Raw genomic sequence first — 21,334 nt, 5'->3', positions numbered from 1 at the left:
CCCATCACACCCAAACTCACTGCCCATCACCCCCAGACTCACTGCCCATCACCCCCAGACTCACTGCCCATCTCCCCCAGACTCACTGCCCATCACCCCCAGACTCACTGCCCATCTCCCCCAGACTCACTGCCCATCACCCCCAGACTCACTGCCCATCTCCCCCAGACTCACTGCCCATCACCCCCAGACTCACTGCCCATCACCCCCAGACTCACTGCCCATCTCCCCCAGACTCACTGCCCATCTCCCCCAGACTCACTGCCCATCTCCCCCAGACTCACTGCCCATCTCCCCATCACCCCCAGACTCACTGCCCATCACCCCCAGACTCACTGCCCATCACCCCCAGACTCACTGCCCATCTCCCCCAGACTCACTGCCCATCACCCCCAGACTCACTGCCCATCTCCCCCAGACTCACTGCCCATCACCCCCAGACTCACTGCCCATCTCCCCATAACCCCCAGACTCACTGCCCATCACCCCCAGACTCACTGCCCATCACCCCCAGACTCACTGCCCATCACCCCCAGACTCACTGCCCATCACTCCCAGACTCACTGCCCATCACCCCATCACCCCCAGACTCACTGCCCATCTCCCCATCTCCCCCAGACTCACTGCCCATCACCCCCAGACTCACTGCCCATCTCCCCCAGACTCACTGCCCATCTCCCCATCTCCCCCAGACTCACTGCCCATCACCCCCAGACTCACTGCCCATCACCCCCAGACTCACTGCCCATCACCCCCAGACTCACTGCCCATCACTCCCAGACTCACTGCCCATCACCCCATCACCCCCAGACTCACTGCCCATCTCCCCATCTCCCCCAGACTCACTGCCCATCACCCCCAGACTCACTGCCCATCTCCCCCAGACTCACTGCCCATCTCCCCATCTCCCCCAGACTCACTGCCCATCACCCCCAGACTCACTCCCCATCTCCCCATCACCCCCAGACTCACTGCCCATCTCCCCCAGACTCACTGCCCATCTCCCCCAGACTCACTGCCCATCTCCCCCAGACTCACTGCCCATCTCCCCCAGACTCACTGCCCATCACCCCCAGACTCACTGCCCATCTCCCCCAGACTCACTGCCCATCTCCCGAGTCCGGGCTTCCACCTCCTCCAGCAACTGCTCGGGGTTCTTGGCTCCTCCGTCGTCGGTCTGCTCCCTGCAGCTTTCCAGGAAGCGCGAGAAGTCTTCATCTTCTTAGTTTTTTCGGTAAAGTCACGTTGAAGAGAAACAACAAAAATTACAAAATATATATAAAACAATAAAAAATTTTTTATTGTTTTATATATATTTTGTAATTTTGTTGTTTCTCTTCAACGTGACTTTACCGAAAAAACTAAGAATATGAATTACTGCAGTCACGAAAGCTTTAAATCAAAATTTAAGTCTTCATCTGTCGTGGCGGCGTCGCGATCAATCACAACAACAACAAAAACATGTGATTAGAGTCAGGCTTCAGGTCAAGGGTCAGGCTGCAGGTCAAGGGTCAGGCTTCAGGTCAAGGGTCAGGCTTCAGGCCAAGGGTCAGGCTACAAGTCAAGGGTCAGGCTACAAGTCAAGGGTCAGGCTACAAGTCAAGGGTCAGGCTTCAAGTCAAGGGTCAGGCTTCAAGTCAAGGGTCAGGCTTCAAGTCAAGGGTCAGGTTTCAAGCCAAGGGTCAGGCTACAAGTCAAGGGTCAGGCTTCAAGTCAAGGGTCAGGCTTCAAGTCAAGGGTCAGGCTTCAAGCCAAGTGTTAGGCTACAAGTCAAGGGTCAGGCTTCAAGCCAAGGGTCAGGCTACAAGTCAAGGGTTAGGCTACAAGTCAAGGGTCAGGCTACAAGTCAAGGGTCAGGCTACAAGTCAAGGGTCAGGCTACAAGTCAAGGGTCAGGCTTCAAGTCAAGGGTCAGGCTTCAAGTCAAGGGTCAGGCTACAAGTCAAGGGTCAGGCTTCAAGTCAAGGGTCAGGCTACAAGTCAAGGGTCAGGCTTCAAGTCAAGGGTCAGGCTTCAAGTCAAGGGTCAGGCTTCAAGCCAAGGGTTAGGCTACAAGTCAAGGGTCAGGCTACAAGTCAAGGGTTAGGCTACAAGTCAAGGGTCAGGCTTCAAGCCAAGGGTCAGGCTACAAGTCAAGGGTCAGGCTTCAGGTCAAGGGTCAGGCTTTACTCCAAATATGGTCATAGAACAGGATCTGTGTTAAGATGTTCAAACACCAACTGGACACACACACACATTGCAAGGCGTGAAGTCTGCATTAACCACACGTACTTGTGGCAAAACAAACACGCTCTGATAATGTAAGCATTGCCTTTTAAATGCGTCCACTCACCCACTCAGCCACCCACTCAGCTACCACCCACCCACTCAGCTACCACCCACCCACTCACCCACTCACCTACCCACTCACCCACTCACCAACTCAGCTACCACCCACCCACCCACTCACCCACTAACTATACCTACCATTTGCTACTAAGTGACGGTGACGTCACCACAGCGCCTGTGCCAGGCCAGGTGCACTTTGAGCCCACGTGAAGTGTCGAAGGCTCGCTGCTGACAGGAGGTCTCGGGACAGACCCAGGTGCCATGGGTCGAATGACTGAGACGACTGGCCGATAGCAACACCTGTACCCCCCTACTGTTCCAACTTGCTGAATTTTAGCCTCCGGGCGCTCCGCTGGTTGTTGTGAGCGTCGCTCCTCCGCCCTCCATTGTTGTTGGAGGGCGACTGCCTCCAACTGCCCAGTAGCGTCCTTCACGAGCCTCCTCCACAGAGGCCGATCTTGACACTGCTGGTACCGGTCATCGGCAAGTCCACTCAGCTCCACGTCCTCCCGTACCGCATCAGCTCCATCTCATCTCCAGCCCATGTCGTGCCCATTTAACCCCCTCTATGCGGCCAAACAGAAGCTGTTTGGGCATGCGGTGACTGGGCATGCGGGCTACATGACCCGGCCAACTCAGCCTTGCCTGCCGGAGGAGCTCACTGATGGAAATGTGCCCAGATCTTTCTATGATTTGTGAGCTCCTCACACAATCCAGCCTGCTGGTCAAACCCAGGATGGATCGTAGGGAAGGCAGTCTGAATGTTTCTAACCGGCGCAGCTGTTCCATTAGAGGGGGGTCCACGTTTCGCAAGCGTATTTTCACTCACCCACTCACTCATTCACTCAACGAACTCACTCAACCACCCACTCACTCAGTCACTCAGCCACTCACCCAGCCACTCACCCACCCACTCACTCACGTCACACATCCACACACACCGGAGCCCTTGGCTCCCCAGTGGCGACAGAGAGGGGGCCCCCACACGGGAGGCTTTTCTAGCGACCTGCCTTCTTCGATGGTTCCGCACTTGGCGTCTCTCTTGCGCACTCGCTTCTTTGGTATCTTCTGGAAGGCGGCAAACTCCACCACGGCCGGGAACTCTTGGCCTGAGAGGCGTGGAGCAGGAGCAGCAGCAGCAGCAGCCACACAAGAGCGCAGTAAAAAGTAAAACATTTTTTTCGTAACTATTTTTACCAGGTAAGGCCCACCATCACCACCAACGACACCACCACCATCAACGCCACCTCCACCAACGACACCACCACCAACACCACCACCATCAACACCACCTCCACCAACGACACCACCACCAACACCACCACCATCAACGCCACCTCCACCAAGGCCATCGCCAACACTACCATCCACCACCGCCACCATTCACCATTAACCCCACCACCATCAACACCACCACCACCGCCATCTTCAGTGCCGCCATCACAAAAACACGAAGAACAACCCAGAGCCCAGGCCTACTGATGGTATCATAGGCCTTGACCAGGTCAATAAAGCAAAAATGTAGGTCTTGCTGGAATTCCCTACACCTCTGCTGGAGCAGACGGACAGAAAATATGACATCTGTGCAGGACCGCCCTTTCCTGAAACCGCATTGGGGCTCCGCAAGCCTCTCCTCAGCGTGCCTGGCAAAGCGATGTTGAATAATCCTTGCCACGACCTTTCCCAGCACACTGAGGAGTGAGATTCCCCTGTAATTGTTAGAGTCTATGCGGTTCCTCTTCTTAAAGAGGGGGACCACCAGGGCATCCTTCCAATCCAGCGGAAACCGTCCAGTGATCCAACTGTTGTTATGATGTCATGTAGGGCAGTCTGTGCACAAACGCCACCCTCCCTCAGCATTTCGCTTAGGAGATCATCTCTGTCCGGTCCCTTTCCTGGTCTCAGACAGATGGCACCTCAGCCAGCCACTCACAGGGGGTGACATCTTCTTCCAATATTTGAGGCACTGCAGCTTCGGCAGGGTCATCTCCACTTTGTCCCATGTTGTTTTCCAGGCTGAGGAATTTCCCCTCCCCCAGGACCTCACAGAAATGCTCAGCAAATCTGTAAACTTGTTCCTGGGGGTCAGCGATTGGATCACCGTCTTTTCCCCTGATGATGGTAATAGGAGTGGCGCTGCAGGTTACTTTTTTATGGAATTAAAGAGCGATTTGTGATCGCGGGCCATTGAGGCAGACTCCATCTCCTCAGCAACCCGCGACCACAACCCATCCTTGCAGCACCTCACGGCTCTCCGAGCCTCCAAGCGAAGGTTGCGGTGAGCCTCCTCATTCTCCGACGTGGGATGCTGTAGCCGATGAAAGTGGGATGCTGTAGCCGATGAAAGTGGGCCTGTCGCTTTTTCTCAGCCAGCTTGACCACCTCCTCTGTCAGCCAGGGTCTCTGGGGAGGTCTGGACCGTGTACCCAAAGCAGCCATTGCAGCTGCATGAGCCACAGTCCTAAACATCGCCCATTTCCCCTCGACATCAGGAGTTGGGGACGATGCAAACCCCAGCCGCAAGCGATGATCATCAGCTAGCTGAGACCAGGTCACTAAGGGTTTGAATGGGGTCCTGGGTGTACACCCATCACCGGAGTGGAAGAATGGCAGGTGCATCTTACAGATGACAAGTCGATGGTCAGTGGGCAGATCAGCTCCATGGTAGGTCCTGGTGTTAAGGACATGGGCCCGCATCCGCTTTTCCGTCACTATGTAGTCCAGCAGATGTTCTTGCTTGGACCCGGCATGCATCTATGATGTTGTGTGGATGCGCTGATGCTGGAACAGCGTGTTGGTAATTACAAGCCCATGGGCTGCACAAAAATCTAGCAGCCTCCTGCCGTTGTTATTGAGCTGATCTGGCCCATGCCTTCTAATCACTCCAGACCAGGAGCCAGCATCAGGACCAACTTGGGCATTGAAGTCACCCAACAAGATGACTATCCCAAGGGGCCACTTTGGCTAGCACCTGTGACAGGTGGTCATAGAAGGCATCTGACTCATCGGCCTTGCCTGCTCCCTCCATGGCTATTCGTCTTCGGTGCAGGCATAAGTAACCACGACCACCACTCCTCGCCTCTGGTTGATGGGAAGGCGAGCCCAAATATCCTGGGGCTTACAGCGTCCCACACCTCACCGCCACGCTCCCACGCCCCCTTCATTCTTTTGTTCAGAATAAGAGCCACTCCCTGTTGTTTGGCAGTCTCCTGCCCCGAGAAGAGGACTGTCCACCCCTCATGGTGGCAGGAGCCAGAGCCAATCCACCGGACCTCCTGAATACCACAGAAACCCAGGCGGTACCGGTCCAGCTCCCGACAGGGGAGTGGCAGCCTCTCCTCCGCAGTGAGCGTTTGAACATTCCACGTGGCCACACGTAGCGGTTTTTTGAATTTGGCGGAGCCATTAGATTGAATCCTTACCCTTGGAGCCCCAAGGGTAAGGATTCAATCTAATGGCTCCGCCAAATTTGGTTTGGCCGGGGTCTCTGGCACAAGCTTAATAAGTTATTGCATCGTAGTTTAGCGGTAGTTAATTTAAGTTGGAGGGGTTACCAGCCCCTCGCACCCATCCAGAGCCTCCGTTTATACCGCTGTGGTGGTTACAAACGCCATGAAGGGAAGGGCCAATCTAAGTTGGCCCTCCCCCCATTGCAGTGCTCACCACAGCGTTGCCGTCCGGCACCACGAGGAGGTAGGGGGTTGTTTTTGCTCAGGACCCCCAACACCACCACCACCGCCTCCACCGCCACCGCCGCTACCACCACCACCACCACCGCCGCCACCGCCACCGCCACCACCACCGCCGCCACCACCACCACCACCGCCGCTACCAACACCACCACCACCACCGCCGCCACCACCGCCACCGCCACCGCCACCACCACCGCCGCCACCACCACCACCACCGCCGCTACCAACACCACCACCACCACCGCCGCCGCCGCCGCCGCCACCACCGCCGCCACCACCACCACCACCATCCGCCCGGCTGCGTGCCTGGTGGATGTCACGGCCCCAGCCACCCTGATCAGTCACCTTTCTCGTTGATGAAGACGTAGCCGTCAAACCGATCCCTGAACTCCAGGACGCCCTCGCTCGACGAGAAATTGATGTAGGCCCGGCAGAATGCATGTGGACGCAGGCTGGAGAGACACAGGGGGTTGTTACAAAAGGGGGTTACACAAGGGGGTTACACAACAGGGTTGTTACACAAGGGGGTTACACAAGGGGGTTACACAAGAGGGTTGTTACACAAGGGGGGTTACACAAGGGGTTTACACAAGGGGGTTACACAAGGGGTTGTTACACAAGGGGGTTACACAAGGGGTTGTTACACAAGGGGGTTACACAAGGGGGTTACACAAGGGGTTACACAAGAGGAGTTACACAAGGGGGTTACACAAAGGGGTTGCACAAGAGGGTTACACAAGAGGGTTACACAAGGGGGTTACACAAGGGTTGTTACACAAGGGGGGTTACACAAGGGGGGGGGGGGGGGGGGGGTTACACAAGGGGGGTTACACAAGGGGGTTACACAAGGGGGGGTTACACAAGAGGGGTTACACAAAGGGGTGTTACACAAGGGGGTTGTTACACAAGGGGGTTACACAAGAGGGGGTTACACAAGAGGGGTTACACAAAGGGGTGTTACACAAGGGGGTTGTTACACAAGGGGGTTCCACAAGAGGGGTTACACAAGGGGGGGGTTACACAAAGGGGTTGCACAAGGGGGTTACACAAGGGGTTACACAAGAGGGTTACACAAGGGGTTGTTACACAAGGGGTTGTTACACAAGGGAGGGGTTACACAAGGGGGTTACACAAGAGGGTTACACAAGGGGGTTACACAAGGGGGTTACACAAGAGGGTTACACAAGGAGTTGTTACACAAGGGGGTTACACAAGGGGGTTACACAAGAGGGTTGTTACACAAGGGGGGTTACACAAGGGGTTTACACAAGGGGGTTACACAAGGGGGTTACACAAGGGGTTGTTACACAAGGGGGTTACACAAGGGGGTTACACAAGGGGTTGTTACACAAGGGGGTTACACAAGGGGGTTACACAAGGGGGTTACACAAGGGGGTTACACAAGAGGGTTACACAAGGGGGTTACACAAGGGTTGTTACACAAGGGGGGTTACACAAGGGGGTTACACAAGGGGGGTTACACAAGGGGGGGTTACACAAGGGGGTTACACAAGGGGGGTTACACAAGAGGGGTTACACAAAGGGGTGTTACACAAGGGGGTTGTTACACAAGGGGGTTCCACAAGAGGGGTTACACAAGGGGGGGTTACACAAAGGGGTTGCACAAGGGGGTTACACAAGGGGTTACACAAGAGGGTTACACAAGGGGTTGTTACACAAGGGGTTGTTCCACAAGGGAGGGGTTACACAAGGGGGTTACACAAGAGGGTTACACAAGAGGGTTACACAAGGGGGTTACACGAGGGGGTTACACAAGGGGGTTACACAAGGAGTTGTTACACAAGGGGGTTACACAAGGGGGTTACACAAGGGGGTTACACAAGGGGGTTACACAAGGGTTGTTACACAAGGGGGGTTACACAAGGGGGTTACACAAGGGGGGGTTACACAAGAGGGGTTACACAAAGGGGTGTTACACAAGGGGGTTGTTACACAAGGGGGTTCCACAAGAGGGGTTACACAAGGGGGGGGGGGGGGTTACACAAAGGGGTTGCACAAGGGGGTTACACAAGGGGTTACACAAGAGGGTTACACAAGGGGTTGTTACACAAGGGGTTGTTACACAAGGGAGGGGTTACACAAGAGGGTTACACAAGAGGGTTACACAAGGGGGTTACACAAGGGGGTTACACAAGAGGGTTACACAAGGAGTTGTTACACAAGGGGGTTACACAAGGGGGTTACACAAGAGGGTTGTTACACAAGGGGGGTTACACAAGGGGTTTACACAAGGGGGTTACACAAGGGGTTGTTACACAAGGGGGTTACACAAGGGGTTGTTACACAAGGGGGTTACACAAGGGGGTTACACAAGGGGGTTACACAAGAGGGTTACACAAGGGGGTTACACAAGGGGGTTGCACAAGAGGGTTACACAAGAGGGTTACACAAGGGGGTTACATAAGGGTTGTTACACAAGGGGGGTTACACAAGGGGGTTACACAAGGGGGGGTTACACAAGGGGGGGTTACACAAGGGGGTTATACAAGGGGGGGTTACACAAAGAGGGGTTACACAAAGGGGTGTTACACAAGGGGGTTGTTACACAAGGGGGTTCCACAAGAGGGGTTACACAAGGGGGGGTTACACAAAGGGGTTGCACAAGGGGGTTACACAAGGGGTTACACAAGAGGGTTACACAAGGGGTTGTTACACAAGGGGTTGTTACACAAGGGAGGGGTTACACAAGGGGGTTACACAAGAGGGTTACACAAGGGGGTTACACAAGGGGGTTACACAAGGAGTTGTTACACAAGGGGGTTACACAAGGGGGTTACACAAGGGGCTTACGCAAGAGGGGTTACACAAGGGCGTTACACAAGGGAGTTACACAAGGGGTTGGTACACAAAGGGGTTACACAAGGGGGTTACACAAGGGGTTGTTACACAAGGGGTTGTTACACAAGGGGGGTTACACAAGGGAGGGGTTACACAAGGGGGTTACACAAGAGGGTTACACAAGAGGGTTACACAAGGGTTGTCACACAAGGGGGGTTACACAAGGGGTTTACACAAGGGGGTTACACAAGGGGTTGTTACACAAGGGGGTTACACAAGGGGTTTACACAAGGGGGTTACACAAGGGGGTTACACAAGGGTTGTTACACAAGGGGGTTACACAAGGGTTGTTACACAAGGGGGTTACACAAGGGGTTGTTACACAAGGGGGATACACAAGGGGGTGTTACACAAGGGGTTGTTACACAAGGGGGTTACACAAGGGGGTTGTTACACAAGGGGGTTACACAAGGGGGTTACACAAGAGGGTTGTTACACAAGGGGGGTTACACAAGGGGTTTACACAAGGGGGTTACACAAGGGGTTGTTACACAAGGGGGTTACACAAGGGGTTGTTACACAAGGGGGTTACACAAGGGGGTTACACAAGGGGTTACACAAGAGGAGTTACACAAGGGGGTTACACAAAGGGGTTGCACAAGAGGGTTACACAAGAGGGTTACACAAGGGGGTTACACAAGGGTTGTTACACAAGGGGGGTTACACAAGGGGGGGGGGGGGGGGTTACACAAGGGGGGTTACACAAGGGGGTTACACAAGGGGGGGTTACACAAGAGGGGTTACACAAAGGGGTGTTACACAAGGGGGTTGTTACACAAGGGGGTTCCACAAGAGGGGTTACACAAGGGGGGGGTTACACAAAGGGGTTGCACAAGGGGGTTACACAAGGGGTTACACAAGAGGGTTACACAAGGGGTTGTTACACAAGGGGTTGTTACACAAGGGAGGGGTTACACAAGGGGGTTACACAAGAGGGTTACACAAGAGGGTTACACAAGGGGGTTACACAAGAGGGTTACACAAGGAGTTGTTACACAAGGGGGTTACACAAGGGGGTTACACAAGAGGGTTGTTACACAAGGGGGGTTACACAAGGGGTTTACACAAGGGGGTTACACAAGGGGGTTACACAAGGGGTTGTTACACAAGGGGGTTACACAAGGGGGTTACACAAGGGGTTGTTACACAAGGGGGTTACACAAGGGGGTTACACAAGGGGGTTACACAAGGGGGTTGCACAAGAGGGTTACACAAGAGGGTTACACAAGGGGGTTACACAAGGGTTGTTACACAAGGGGGGTTACACAAGGGGGTTACACAAGGGGGGTTACACAAGGGGGGGTTACACAAGGGGGTTACACAAGGGGGGTTACACAAGAGGGGTTACACAAAGGGGTGTTACACAAGGGGGTTGTTACACAAGGGGGTTCCACAAGAGGGGTTACACAAGGGGGGGGTTACACAAAAAGGGGTTGCACAAAGGGGTTGCACAAGGGGGTTACACAAGGGGTTACACAAGAGGGTTACACAAGGGGTTGTTACACAAGGGGTTGTTCCACAAGGGAGGGGTTACACAAGGGGGTTACACAAGAGGGTTACACAAGAGGGTTACACAAGGGGGTTACACGAGGGGGTTACACAAGGGGGTTACACAAGGAGTTGTTACACAAGGGGGTTACACAAGGGGGTTACACAAGGGGGTTACACAAGGGTTGTTACACAAGGGGGGTTACACAAGGGGGTTACACAAGGGGGGGGTTACACAAGGGGGGTTACACAAGGGGGTTACACAAGGGGGGGGTTACACAAGAGGGGTTACACAAAGGGGTGTTACACAAGGGGGTTGTTACACAAGGGGGTTCCACAAGAGGGGTTACACAAGGGGGGGGGGGTTACACAAAGGGGTTGCACAAGGGGGTTACACAAGGGGTTACACAAGAGGGTTACACAAGGGGTTGTTACACAAGGGGTTGTTACACAAGGGAGGGGTTACACAAGAGGGTTACACAAGAGGGTTACACAAGGGGGTTACACAAGGGGGTTACACAAGAGGGTTACACAAGGAGTTGTTACACAAGGGGGTTACACAAGGGGGTTACACAAGAGGGTTGTTACACAAGGGGGGTTACACAAGGGGTTTACACAAGGGGGTTACACAAGGGGTTGTTACACAAGGGGGTTACACAAGGGGTTGTTACACAAGGGGGTTACACAAGGGGGTTACACAAGGGGGTTACACAAGAGGAGTTACACAAGGGGGTTACACAAGGGGGTTGCACAAGAGGGTTACACAAGAGGGTTACACAAGGGGGTTACATAAGGGTTGTTACACAAGGGGGGTTACACAAGGGGGTTACACAAGGGGGGGTTACACAAGGGGGGGTTACACAAGGGGGTTACACAAGGGGGGGTTACACAAAGAGGGGTTACACAAAGGGGTGTTACACAAGGGGGTTGTTACACAAGGGGGTTCCACAAGAGGGGTTACACAAGGGGGGGTTACACAAAGGGGTTGCACAAGGGGGTTACACAAGGGGTTACACAAGAGGGTTACACAAGGGGTTGTTACACAAGGGGTTGTTACACAAGGGAGGGGTTACACAAGGGGGTTACACAAGAGGGTTACACAAGGGGGTTACACAAGGGGGTTACACAAGGAGTTGTTACACAAGGGGGTTACACAAGGGGGTTACACAAGGGGCTTACGCAAGAGGGGTTACACAAGGGTGTTACACAAGGGAGTTACACAAGGGGTTGGTACACAAAGGGGTTACACAAGGGGGTGACACAAGGGGTTGTTACACAAGGGGTTGTTACACAAGGGGTTGTTACACAAGGGAGGGGTTACACAAGGGGGTTACACAAGAGGGTTACACAAGAGGGTTACACAAGGGTTGTCATACAAGGGGGGTTACACAAGGGGTTTACACAAGGGGGTTACACAAGGGGTTGTTACACAAGGGGGTTACACAAGGGGTTTACACAAGGGGGTTACACAAGGGGGTTACACAAGGGTTGTTACACAAGGGGTTACACAAGGGTTGTTACACAAGGGTTGTTACACAAGGGGGTTACACAAGGGGTTGTTACACAAGGGGGGTACACAAGGGGGTGTTACACAAGGGGTTGTTACACAAGGGGGTTACACAAGGGGGTTACACAAGGGGGTTACAAAAGGGGGGTTAGACAAGGGGGTTACACAAGGGGGTTACACGAGGGGGGGTTACAAAAGTGGGGTTACACAAGGGGGGTACACAAGGGTTGTTACACAAGGGGGGTTACACAAAGGGGTTACACAAGGGGGTTACACAAGGGGGTTACACAAGGGGTTGTTACACAAGGGGTTGTTACACAAGGGAGGGGTTACACAAGGGGGTTACACAAGAGGGTTACACAAGAGGGTTACACAAGGGTTGTCACACAAGGGGGGTTACACAAGGGGTTTACACAAGGGGGTTACACAAGGGGGTTACACAAGGGGTTGTTACACAAGGGGGTTACACAAGGGGTTTACACAAGGGGGTTACACAAGGGGGTTACACAAGGGTTGTTACACAAGGGGGTTACACAAGGGGTTGTTACACAAGGGGGTTACACAAGGGGGTGTTACACAAGGGGTTGTTACACAAGGGGGTTACACAAGGGGGTTACAAAAGGGGGGTTAGACAAGGGGGTTACACAAGGGGGTTACACGAGGGGGGGTTACAAAAGTGGGGTTACACAAGGGGGTTACACAAGGGGGGTACACAAGGGTTGTTACACAAGGGGGGTTACACAAGGGGGGTTACACAAGAGGGTTACACAAGGGGGTTACACAAGGGGTTGTTACACAAGGGGGTTACACAAGGGGGTTGTTACACAAGGGGGTTACACAAGGGGGTTGTTACACAAGGGGGTTACACAAGAGGGTTACACAAGAGGGTTGTTACACAAGGGGGGTTACACAAGGGGGGGTTACACAAGGGGGTTACACAAGAGGTTGTTACACAAAGAGGTTGTTACACAAGGGGGTTACACAAGGGGTTGTTACACAAGGGGGTTACACAAGGGGGTTACACAAGAGGGTTACACAAGAGGGGTACACAAGGGTTGTTACACAAGGGGGTTACACAAGGGGGTTGTTACACAAGGGGGTTACACAAGAGGTTGTTACACAAAGAGGTTGTTACACAAGGGGGTTACACAAGGGGTTGTTACACAAGGGGGTTACACAAGGGGGTTACACAAGGGGGTTACACAAGGGGGTTACACAAGGGTTGTTACACAAGGGTTGTTACACAAGGGGGTTACACAAGGGGGTTGTTACACAAGGGGGTTACACAAGGGGGTTACACAAGCGGGTTACACAAGGGGTTGTTACACAAGGGGGTTACACAAGGGGGTTGTTACACAAGGGGGTTACACAAGGGGGTTACACAAGGGGGTTGTTGCACAAAGGGGTTACACAAGAGGGTTACACAAGGGGGTTGTTACACAAGGGGGGTTACACAAGGGGGGGGTTACACAAGAGGGTTACACAAGGGGTTGTTACACAAGGGGGTTACACAAGGGGTTGTTACACAAGGGGGTTACACAAGGGGGTTACACAAGAGGGTTACACAAGGGGGTTACACAAGAGGGTTACACAAGGGGGTTAAACAAGGGGTGTTACACAAGAGGGGTACACAAGGAGGTTACACAAGGGGGTTACACAAGGGCTGTTACACAAGGGGGTTACACAAGGGGTTACACAAGGGGGGTTACACAAGGGGGTTACACAAGGGTTGTTACACAAGGGGGTTACACAAGGGTTGTTACACAAGGGGGAGTTACACAAAAGGGGTTACACAAGGGGGTGTTACACAAGGGGGTTACACAAGGGGGTTGTTACACAAGGGGGTTCCACAAGAGGGGTTACACAAGGGGGGGGTTACACAAAGGGGTTGCACAAGGGGGTTACACAAGGGGTTACACAAGAGGGTTACACAAGAGGGTTACACAAGGGGTTGTTACACAAGGGGTTGTTACACAAGGGAGGGGTTACACAAGGGGGTTACACAAGAGGGTTACACAAGAGGGTTACACAAGGGGGTTACACAAGGGGGTTACACAAGAGGGGTTACACAAGAGGGGTTACACAAGGGGTTGTTACACAAAGGGGTTACACAAGAGGGTTACACAAGGGGGTTACACAAGGGGTTGTTACACAAGGGAGGGGTTACACAAGGGGGTTACACAAGAGGGTTACACAAGAGGGTTACACAAGGGTTGTTACACAAGGGGGGTTACACAAGGGGGTGTTACACAAGGGGTTGTTACACAAGGAGGGTTACACAAGGGGTTTACACAAGGGGGTTACACAAGGGGGTTACACAAGGGGTTGTTACACAAGGGGGTTACACAAGGGGGTTACACAAGGGTTGTTACACAAGGGGGTTACACAAGGGGTTGTTACACAAGGGGGTTACACAAGGGGGTGTTACACAAGGGGTTGTTACACAAGGGGGTTACACAAGGGGGTTACAAAAGGGGGGTTAGACAAGGGGGGTACACAAGGGTTGTTACACAAGGGGGTTACACAAGGTGGTTACACAAGGGGGGATACAAAAGGGGGGTTACACAACGGGGTTACACAAGGGGGTTGTTACACAAGGGGGTTACACAAGGGGGTTACACAAGTGGGTTACACAAGGGGTTGTTACACAAGGGGGTTACACAAGGGAGTTGTTACACAAGGGAGTTGTTACACAAGGGGGTTACACAAGGGAGTTGTTACACAAGGGGGTTACACAAGGGGGATACACAAGAGGGTTACACACGGGGGTTGTTACACAAGGGGGGTTACACAATGGGGGGTTACACAAGGGGGTTACACAAGGGGTTGTTCCACAAGGGAGGGGTTACACAAGGGGGTTACACAAGAGGGTTACACAAGAGGGTTACACAAGGGGGTTACACGAGGGGGTTACACAAGGGGGTTACACAAGGAGTTGTTACACAAGGGGGTTACACAAGGGGGTTACACAAGGGGGTTACACAAGGGTTGTTACACAAGGGGGGTTACACAAGGGGGGGGTTACACAAGGGGGGTTACACAAGGGGGTTACACAAGGGGGGGGTTACACAAGAGGGGTTACACAAAGGGGTGTTACACAAGGGGGTTGTTACACAAGGGGGTTCCACAAGAGGGGTTACACAAGGGGGGGGGGGGGTTACACAAAGGGGTTGCACAAGGGGGTTACACAAGGGGTTACACAAGAGGGTTACACAAGGGGTTGTTACACAAGGGGTTGTTACACAAGGGAGGGGTTACACAAGAGGGTTACACAAGAGGGTTACACAAGGGGGTTACACAAGGGGGTTACACAAGAGGGTTACACAAGGAGTTGTTACACAAGGGGGTTACACAAGGGGGTTACACAAGAGGGTTGTTACACAAGGGGGGTTACACAAGGGGTTTACACAAGGGGGTTACACAAGGGGTTGTTACACAAGGGGGTTACACAAGGGGTTGTTACACAAGGGGGTTACACAAGGGGGTTACACAAGGGGGTTACACAAGAGGAGTTACACAAGGGGGTTACACAAGGGGGTTGCACAAGAGGGTTACACAAGAGGGTTACACAAGGGGGTTACATAAGGGTTGTTACACAAGGGGGGTTACACAAGGGGGTTACACAAGGGGGGGTTACACAAGGGGGGGTTACACAAGGGGGTTACACAAGGGGGGGTTACACAAAGAGGGGTTACACAAAGGGGTGTTACACAAGGGGGTTGTTACACAAGGGGGTTCCACAAGAGGGGTTACACAAGGGGGGGTTACACAAAGGGGTTGCACAAGGGGGTTACACAAGGGGTTACACAAGAGGGTTACACAAGGGGTTGTTACACAAGGGGTTGTTACACAAGGGAGGGGTTACACAAGGGGGTTACACAAGAGGGTTACACAAGGGGGTTACACAAGGGGGTTACACAAGGAGTTGTTACACAAGGGGGTTACACAAGGGGGTTACACAAGGGGCTTACGCAAGAGGGGTTACACAAGGGTGTTACACAAGGGAGTTACACAAGGGGTTGGTACACAAAGGGGTTACACAAGGGGGTGACACAAGGGGTTGTTACACAAGGGGTTGTTACACAAGGGGTTGTTACACAAGGGAGGGGTTACACAAGGGGGTTACACAAGAGGGTTACACAAGAGGGTTACACAAGGGTTGTCATACAAGGGGGGTTACACAAGGGGTTTACACAAGGGGGTTACACAAGGGGTTGTTACACAAGGGGGTTACACAAGGGGTTTACACAAGGGGGTTACACAAGGGGGTTACACAAGGGTTGTTACACAAGGGGTTACACAAGGGTTGTTACACAAGGGGGTTACACAAGGGGTTGTTACACAAGGGGGGTACACAAGGGGGTGTTACACAAGGGGTTGTTACACAAGGGGGTTACACAAGGGGGTTACACAAGGGGGTTACAAAAGGGGGGTTAGACAAGGGGGTTACACAAGGGGGTTACACGAGGGGGGGTTACAAAAGTGGGGTTACACAAGGGGGGTACACAAGGGTTGTTACACAAGGGGGGTTACACAAAGGGGTTACACAAGGGGGTTACACAAGGGGGTTACACAAGGGGTTGTTACACAAGGGGTTGTTACACAAGGGAGGGGTTACACAAGGGGGTTACACAAGAGGGTTACACAAGAGGGTTACACAAGAGGGTTACACAAGGGTTGTCACACAAGGGGGGTTACACAAGGGGTTTACACAAGGGGGTTACACAAGGGGGTTACACAAGGGGTTGTTACACAAGGGGGTTACACAAGGGGTTTACACAAGGGGGTTACACAAGGGGGTTACACAAGGGTTGTTACACAAGGGGGTTACACAAGGGGTTGTTACACAAGGGGGTTACACAAGGGGGTGTTACACAAGGGGTTGTTACACAAGGGGGTTACACAAGGGGGTTACAAAAGGGGGGTTAGACAAGGGGGTTACACAAGGGGGTTACACGAGGGGGGGTTACAAAAGTGGGGTTACACAAGGGGGTTACACAAGGGGGGTACACAAGGGTTGTTACACAAGGGGGGTTACACAAGGGGGGTTACACAAGAGGGTTACACAAGGGGGTTACACAAGGGGTTGTTACACAAGGGGGTTACACAAGGGGGTTGTTACACAAGGGGGTTACACAAGGGGGTTGTTACACAAGGGGGTTACACAAGAGGGTTACACAAGAGGGTTGTTACACAAGGGGGGTTACACAAGGGGGGGTTACACAAGGGGGTTACACAAGAGGTTGTTACACAAAGAGGTTGTTACACAAGGGGGTTACACAAGGGGTTGTTACACAAGGGGGTTACACAAGGGGGTTACACAAGAGGGTTACACAAGAGGGGTACACAAGGGTTGTTACACAAGGGGGTTACACAAGGGGGTTGTTACACAAGGGGGTTACACAAGAGGTTGTTACACAAAGAGGTTGTTACACAAGGGGGTTACACAAGGGGTTGTTACACAAGGGGGTTACACAAGGGGGTTACACAAGGGGGTTACACAAGGGGGTTACACAAGGGTTGTTACACAAGGGGGTTACACAAGGGGGTTGTTACACAAGGGGGTTACACAAGGGGGTTACACAAGCGGGTTACACAAGGGGTTGTTACACAAGGGGGTTACACAAGGGGGTTGTTACACAAGGGGGTTACACAAGGGGGTTACACAAGGGGGTTGTTGCACAAAGGGGTTACACAAGAGGGTTACACAAGGGGGTTGTTACACAAGGGGGGTTACACAAGGGGGGGGTTACACAAGAGGGTTACACAAGGGGTTGTTACACAAGGGGGTTACACAAGGGGTTGTTACACAAGGGGGTTACACAAGGGGGTTACACAAGAGGGTTACACAAGGGGGTTACACAAGAGGGTTACACAAGGGGGTTAAACAAGGGGTGTTACACAAGAGGGGTACACAAGGAGGTTACACAAGGGGGTTACACAAGGGCTGTTACACAAGGGGGTTACACAAGGGGTTACACAAGGGGGGTTACACAAGGGGGTTACACAAGGGTTGTTACACAAGGGGGTTACACAAGGGTTGTTACACAAGGGGGAGTTACACAAAAGGGGTTACACAAGGGGGTGTTACACAAGGGGGTTACACAAGGGGGTTGTTACACAAGGGGGTTCCACAAGAGGGGTTACACAAGGGGGGGGTTACACAAAGGGGTTGCACAAGGGGGTTACACAAGGGGTTACACAAGAGGGTTACACAAGAGGGTTACACAAGGGGTTGTTACACAAGGGGTTGTTACACAAGGGAGGGGTTACACAAGGGGGTTACACAAGAGGGTTACACAAGAGGGTTACACAAGGGGGTTACACAAGGGGGTTACACAAGAGGGGTTACACAAGAGGGGTTACACAAGGGGTTGTTACACAAAGGGGTTACACAAGAGGGTTACACAAGGGGGTTACACAAGGGGTTGTTACACAAGGGAGGGGTTACACAAGGGGGTTACACAAGAGGGTTACACAAGAGGGTTACACAAGGGTTGTTACACAAGGGGGGTTACACAAGGGGGTGTTACACAAGGGGTTGTTACACAAGGAGGGTTACACAAGGGGTTTACACAAGGGGGTTACACAAGGGGGTTACACAAGGGGTTGTTACACAAGGGGGTTACACAAGGGGGTTACACAAGGGTTGTTACACAAGGGGGTTACACAAGGGGTTGTTACACAAGGGGGTTACACAAGGGGGTGTTACACAAGGGGTTGTTACACAAGGGGGTTACACAAGGGGGTTACAAAAGGGGGGTTAGACAAGGGGGGTACACAAGGGTTGTTACACAAGGGGGTTACACAAGGTGGTTACACAAGGGGGGATACAAAAGGGGGGTTACACAACGGGGTTACACAAGGGGGTTGTTACACAAGGGGGTTACACAAGGGGGTTACACAAGTGGGTTACACAAGGGGTTGTTACACAAGGGGGTTACACAAGGGAGTTGTTACACAAGGGAGTTGTTACACAAGGGGGTTACACAAGGGAGTTGTTACACAAGGGGGTTACACAAGGGGGATACACAAGAGGGTTACACACGGGGGTTGTTACACAAGGGGGGTTACACAATGGGGGGTTACACAAGGGGGTTACACAAGGGGTTGTTACACAAAGGGGTTGTTACACAAGGGGGTTACACAAGGGGTTGTTACACAAGGGGGTTACACAAGAGGGTTACACAAGGGGGTTACACAAGAGGGTTACACAAGGGGGTTACACAAGGGTTGTTACACAAGGGGTTGTTACACAAGAGGGGTACACAAGGAGGTTACACAAGGGGGTTACACAAGGGTTGTTACACAAGGGGGTTACACAAGGGGTTACACAAGGGGGGGGTTACACAAGGGGGGGGTTACACAAGGGGGGGGTTACACAAGGGTTGTTACACAAGGGGGTTACACAAGGGGGTTACACAAGGGTTGTTACACAAGGGGGTTAGACAAGGGGGTTACACAAAGGGGTTACACAAGGGGTTGTTACACAAGAGGGTTACACAAGGGGGTTACACAAGAGGGTTACACAAGAGGGTTACATAAGGGGGTTACACAAGGTGGTTGTTACACAAGGAGGTTACACAAGGGGGGGTTACACAAGAGGGTTACACAAGGGGGTTACACAAGGGGGTTACACAAGGGGGTTACACAAGGGGGTTACACAAGAGGGTTACACAAGGGGGTTACACAAGGGGGGTTACACAAGAGGGTTACCCAAGGGGTTTACACAAGGGGGTTACACAAGGGGGGGTTACACAAGAGGGTTACACAGGGGGTTACACAAGAGGGTTACACAAGAGGGTTACACAAGGGGGTTACACAGGGGGGTTGTTACACAAGGGGGTTGTTACACAAGGGGGTAACACAAGGGGTTTACACAAGGGGGTTACACAAGGGGGTTGTTACACAAGGGGTTACACAAGAGGGTTACACAAAAGGGTTACACAAGAGGGTTACACAAGGGGGTTACCCAAGGGGGTTACACAAGGGGGTTACACAAGAGTTGTTACACAAGGGGTTACACAAAGAGTTGTTAAACAAGGGGTTGTTACACAAGGGGGTTACACAACGGGGGGTTACAGAAGGGGGTTACACAAGAGGGTTACACAAGGGGGTTACACAAGGGTTGTTAGACAAGGGGGTTACACAACGGGGTTACACAAGGGGTTGTTACACAAGGGGTTGTTACACAAGGGGGTTACACAAGGGGTTGTTACACAAGGGGGTTGCACAAGGGGGTTGCACAAGGGGGTTACACAAGGGGGTTACACAAGGGGGTTACACAAGGGGGTTACACAAGAGGGTTACACAAGGGGGTTACACAAGGGTTGTTACACAAGGGGGGTTACACAAGGGGGTTACACAAGGGGGGGGTTACACAAGGGGGGTTACACAAGGGGGTTACACAAGGGGGGTTACACAAGAGGGGTTACACAAGGGGGTGTTACACAAGGGGGTTGTTACACAAGGGGGTTCCACAAGAGGGGTTACACAAGGGGGGGTTACACAAAAGGGTTGCACAAGCGGGTTACACAAGGGGTTACACAAGAAGGTTACACAAGAGGGTTACACAAGGGGTTGTTACACAAGGGGTTGTTACACAAGGGAGAGGTTACACAAGGGGGTTACACAAGGGGTTGTTACACAAAGGGGTTGTTACACAAGGGGGTTACACAAGGGGTTGTTACACAAGGGGGTTACACAAGAGGGTTACACAAGGGGGTTACACAAGAGGGTTACACAAGGGGGTTACACAAGGGTTGTTACACAAGGGGTTGTTACACAAGAGGGGTACACAAGGAGGTTACACAAGGGGGTTACACAAGGGTTGTTACACAAGGGGGTTACACAAGGGGTTACACAAGGGGGGGTTACACAAGGGGGGGGTTACACAAGGGGGTTACACAAGGGTTGTTACACAAGGGGGTTACACAAGGGGGTTACACAAGGGTTGTTACACAAGGGGGTTAGACAAGGGGGTTACACAAAGGGGTTACACAAGGGGTTGTTACACAAGAGGGTTACACAAGGGGGTTACACAAGAGGGTTACACAAGAGGGTTACATAAGGGGGTTACACAAGGTGGTTGTTACACAAGGAGGTTACACAAGGGGGGGTTACACAAGAGGGTAACACAAGGGGGTTACACAAGGGGGTTACACAAGGGGGTTACACAAGAGGGTTACACAAGGGGGTTACACAAGGGGGGTTACACAAGAGGGTTACCCAAGGGGTTTACACAAGGGGGTTACACAAGGGGGGGTTACACAAGAGGGTTACACAGGGGGTTACACAAGGGTTGTTACACAAGGGGGTTACACAAGGGGTTGTTACACAAGGGGGTTACACAAGGGGGTGTTACACAAGGGGTTGTTACACAAGGGGGTTACACAAGGGGGTTACAAAAGGGGGGTTAGACAAGGGGGGTACACAAGGGTTGTTACACAAGGGGGTTACAC

The 21,334-nt window shown here is 52.8% G+C and overlaps 1 protein-coding gene across 1 annotated transcript in view; it reads right to left on the bottom strand.

Annotated features, from left to right (window-relative positions):
- Positions 1 to 21,334, bottom strand: part of LOC142907974 (uncharacterized) — a 42,936-nt gene that overhangs the window by 9,452 nt on the left and 12,150 nt on the right. The window contains exons 3-5 of the mRNA XM_076058035.1: positions 6,365 to 6,471; positions 3,338 to 3,436; positions 1,105 to 1,218 (exon numbers count right to left, since the gene is read on the bottom strand). Of these exons, the coding sequence (XP_075914150.1) occupies positions 1,105 to 1,218; positions 3,338 to 3,436; positions 6,365 to 6,471 (320 nt within the window). The remainder of the gene's footprint in view (positions 1 to 1,104; positions 1,219 to 3,337; positions 3,437 to 6,364; positions 6,472 to 21,334) is intronic.

This window comes from Petromyzon marinus (genome assembly GCF_048934315.1).
Source record: "Petromyzon marinus isolate PM22_M1 ecotype Great Lakes invasive population chromosome 67 unlocalized genomic scaffold, UKy_Petmar_22M1.pri1.0 chr67_unloc.5, whole genome shotgun sequence".
NCBI classification, from domain to species: Eukaryota; Metazoa; Chordata; class Hyperoartia; order Petromyzontiformes; family Petromyzontidae; genus Petromyzon; species Petromyzon marinus.
Note: the sequence above shows the minus strand (reverse complement) of the source record. Positions and strands in the feature narration are given on the sequence as shown.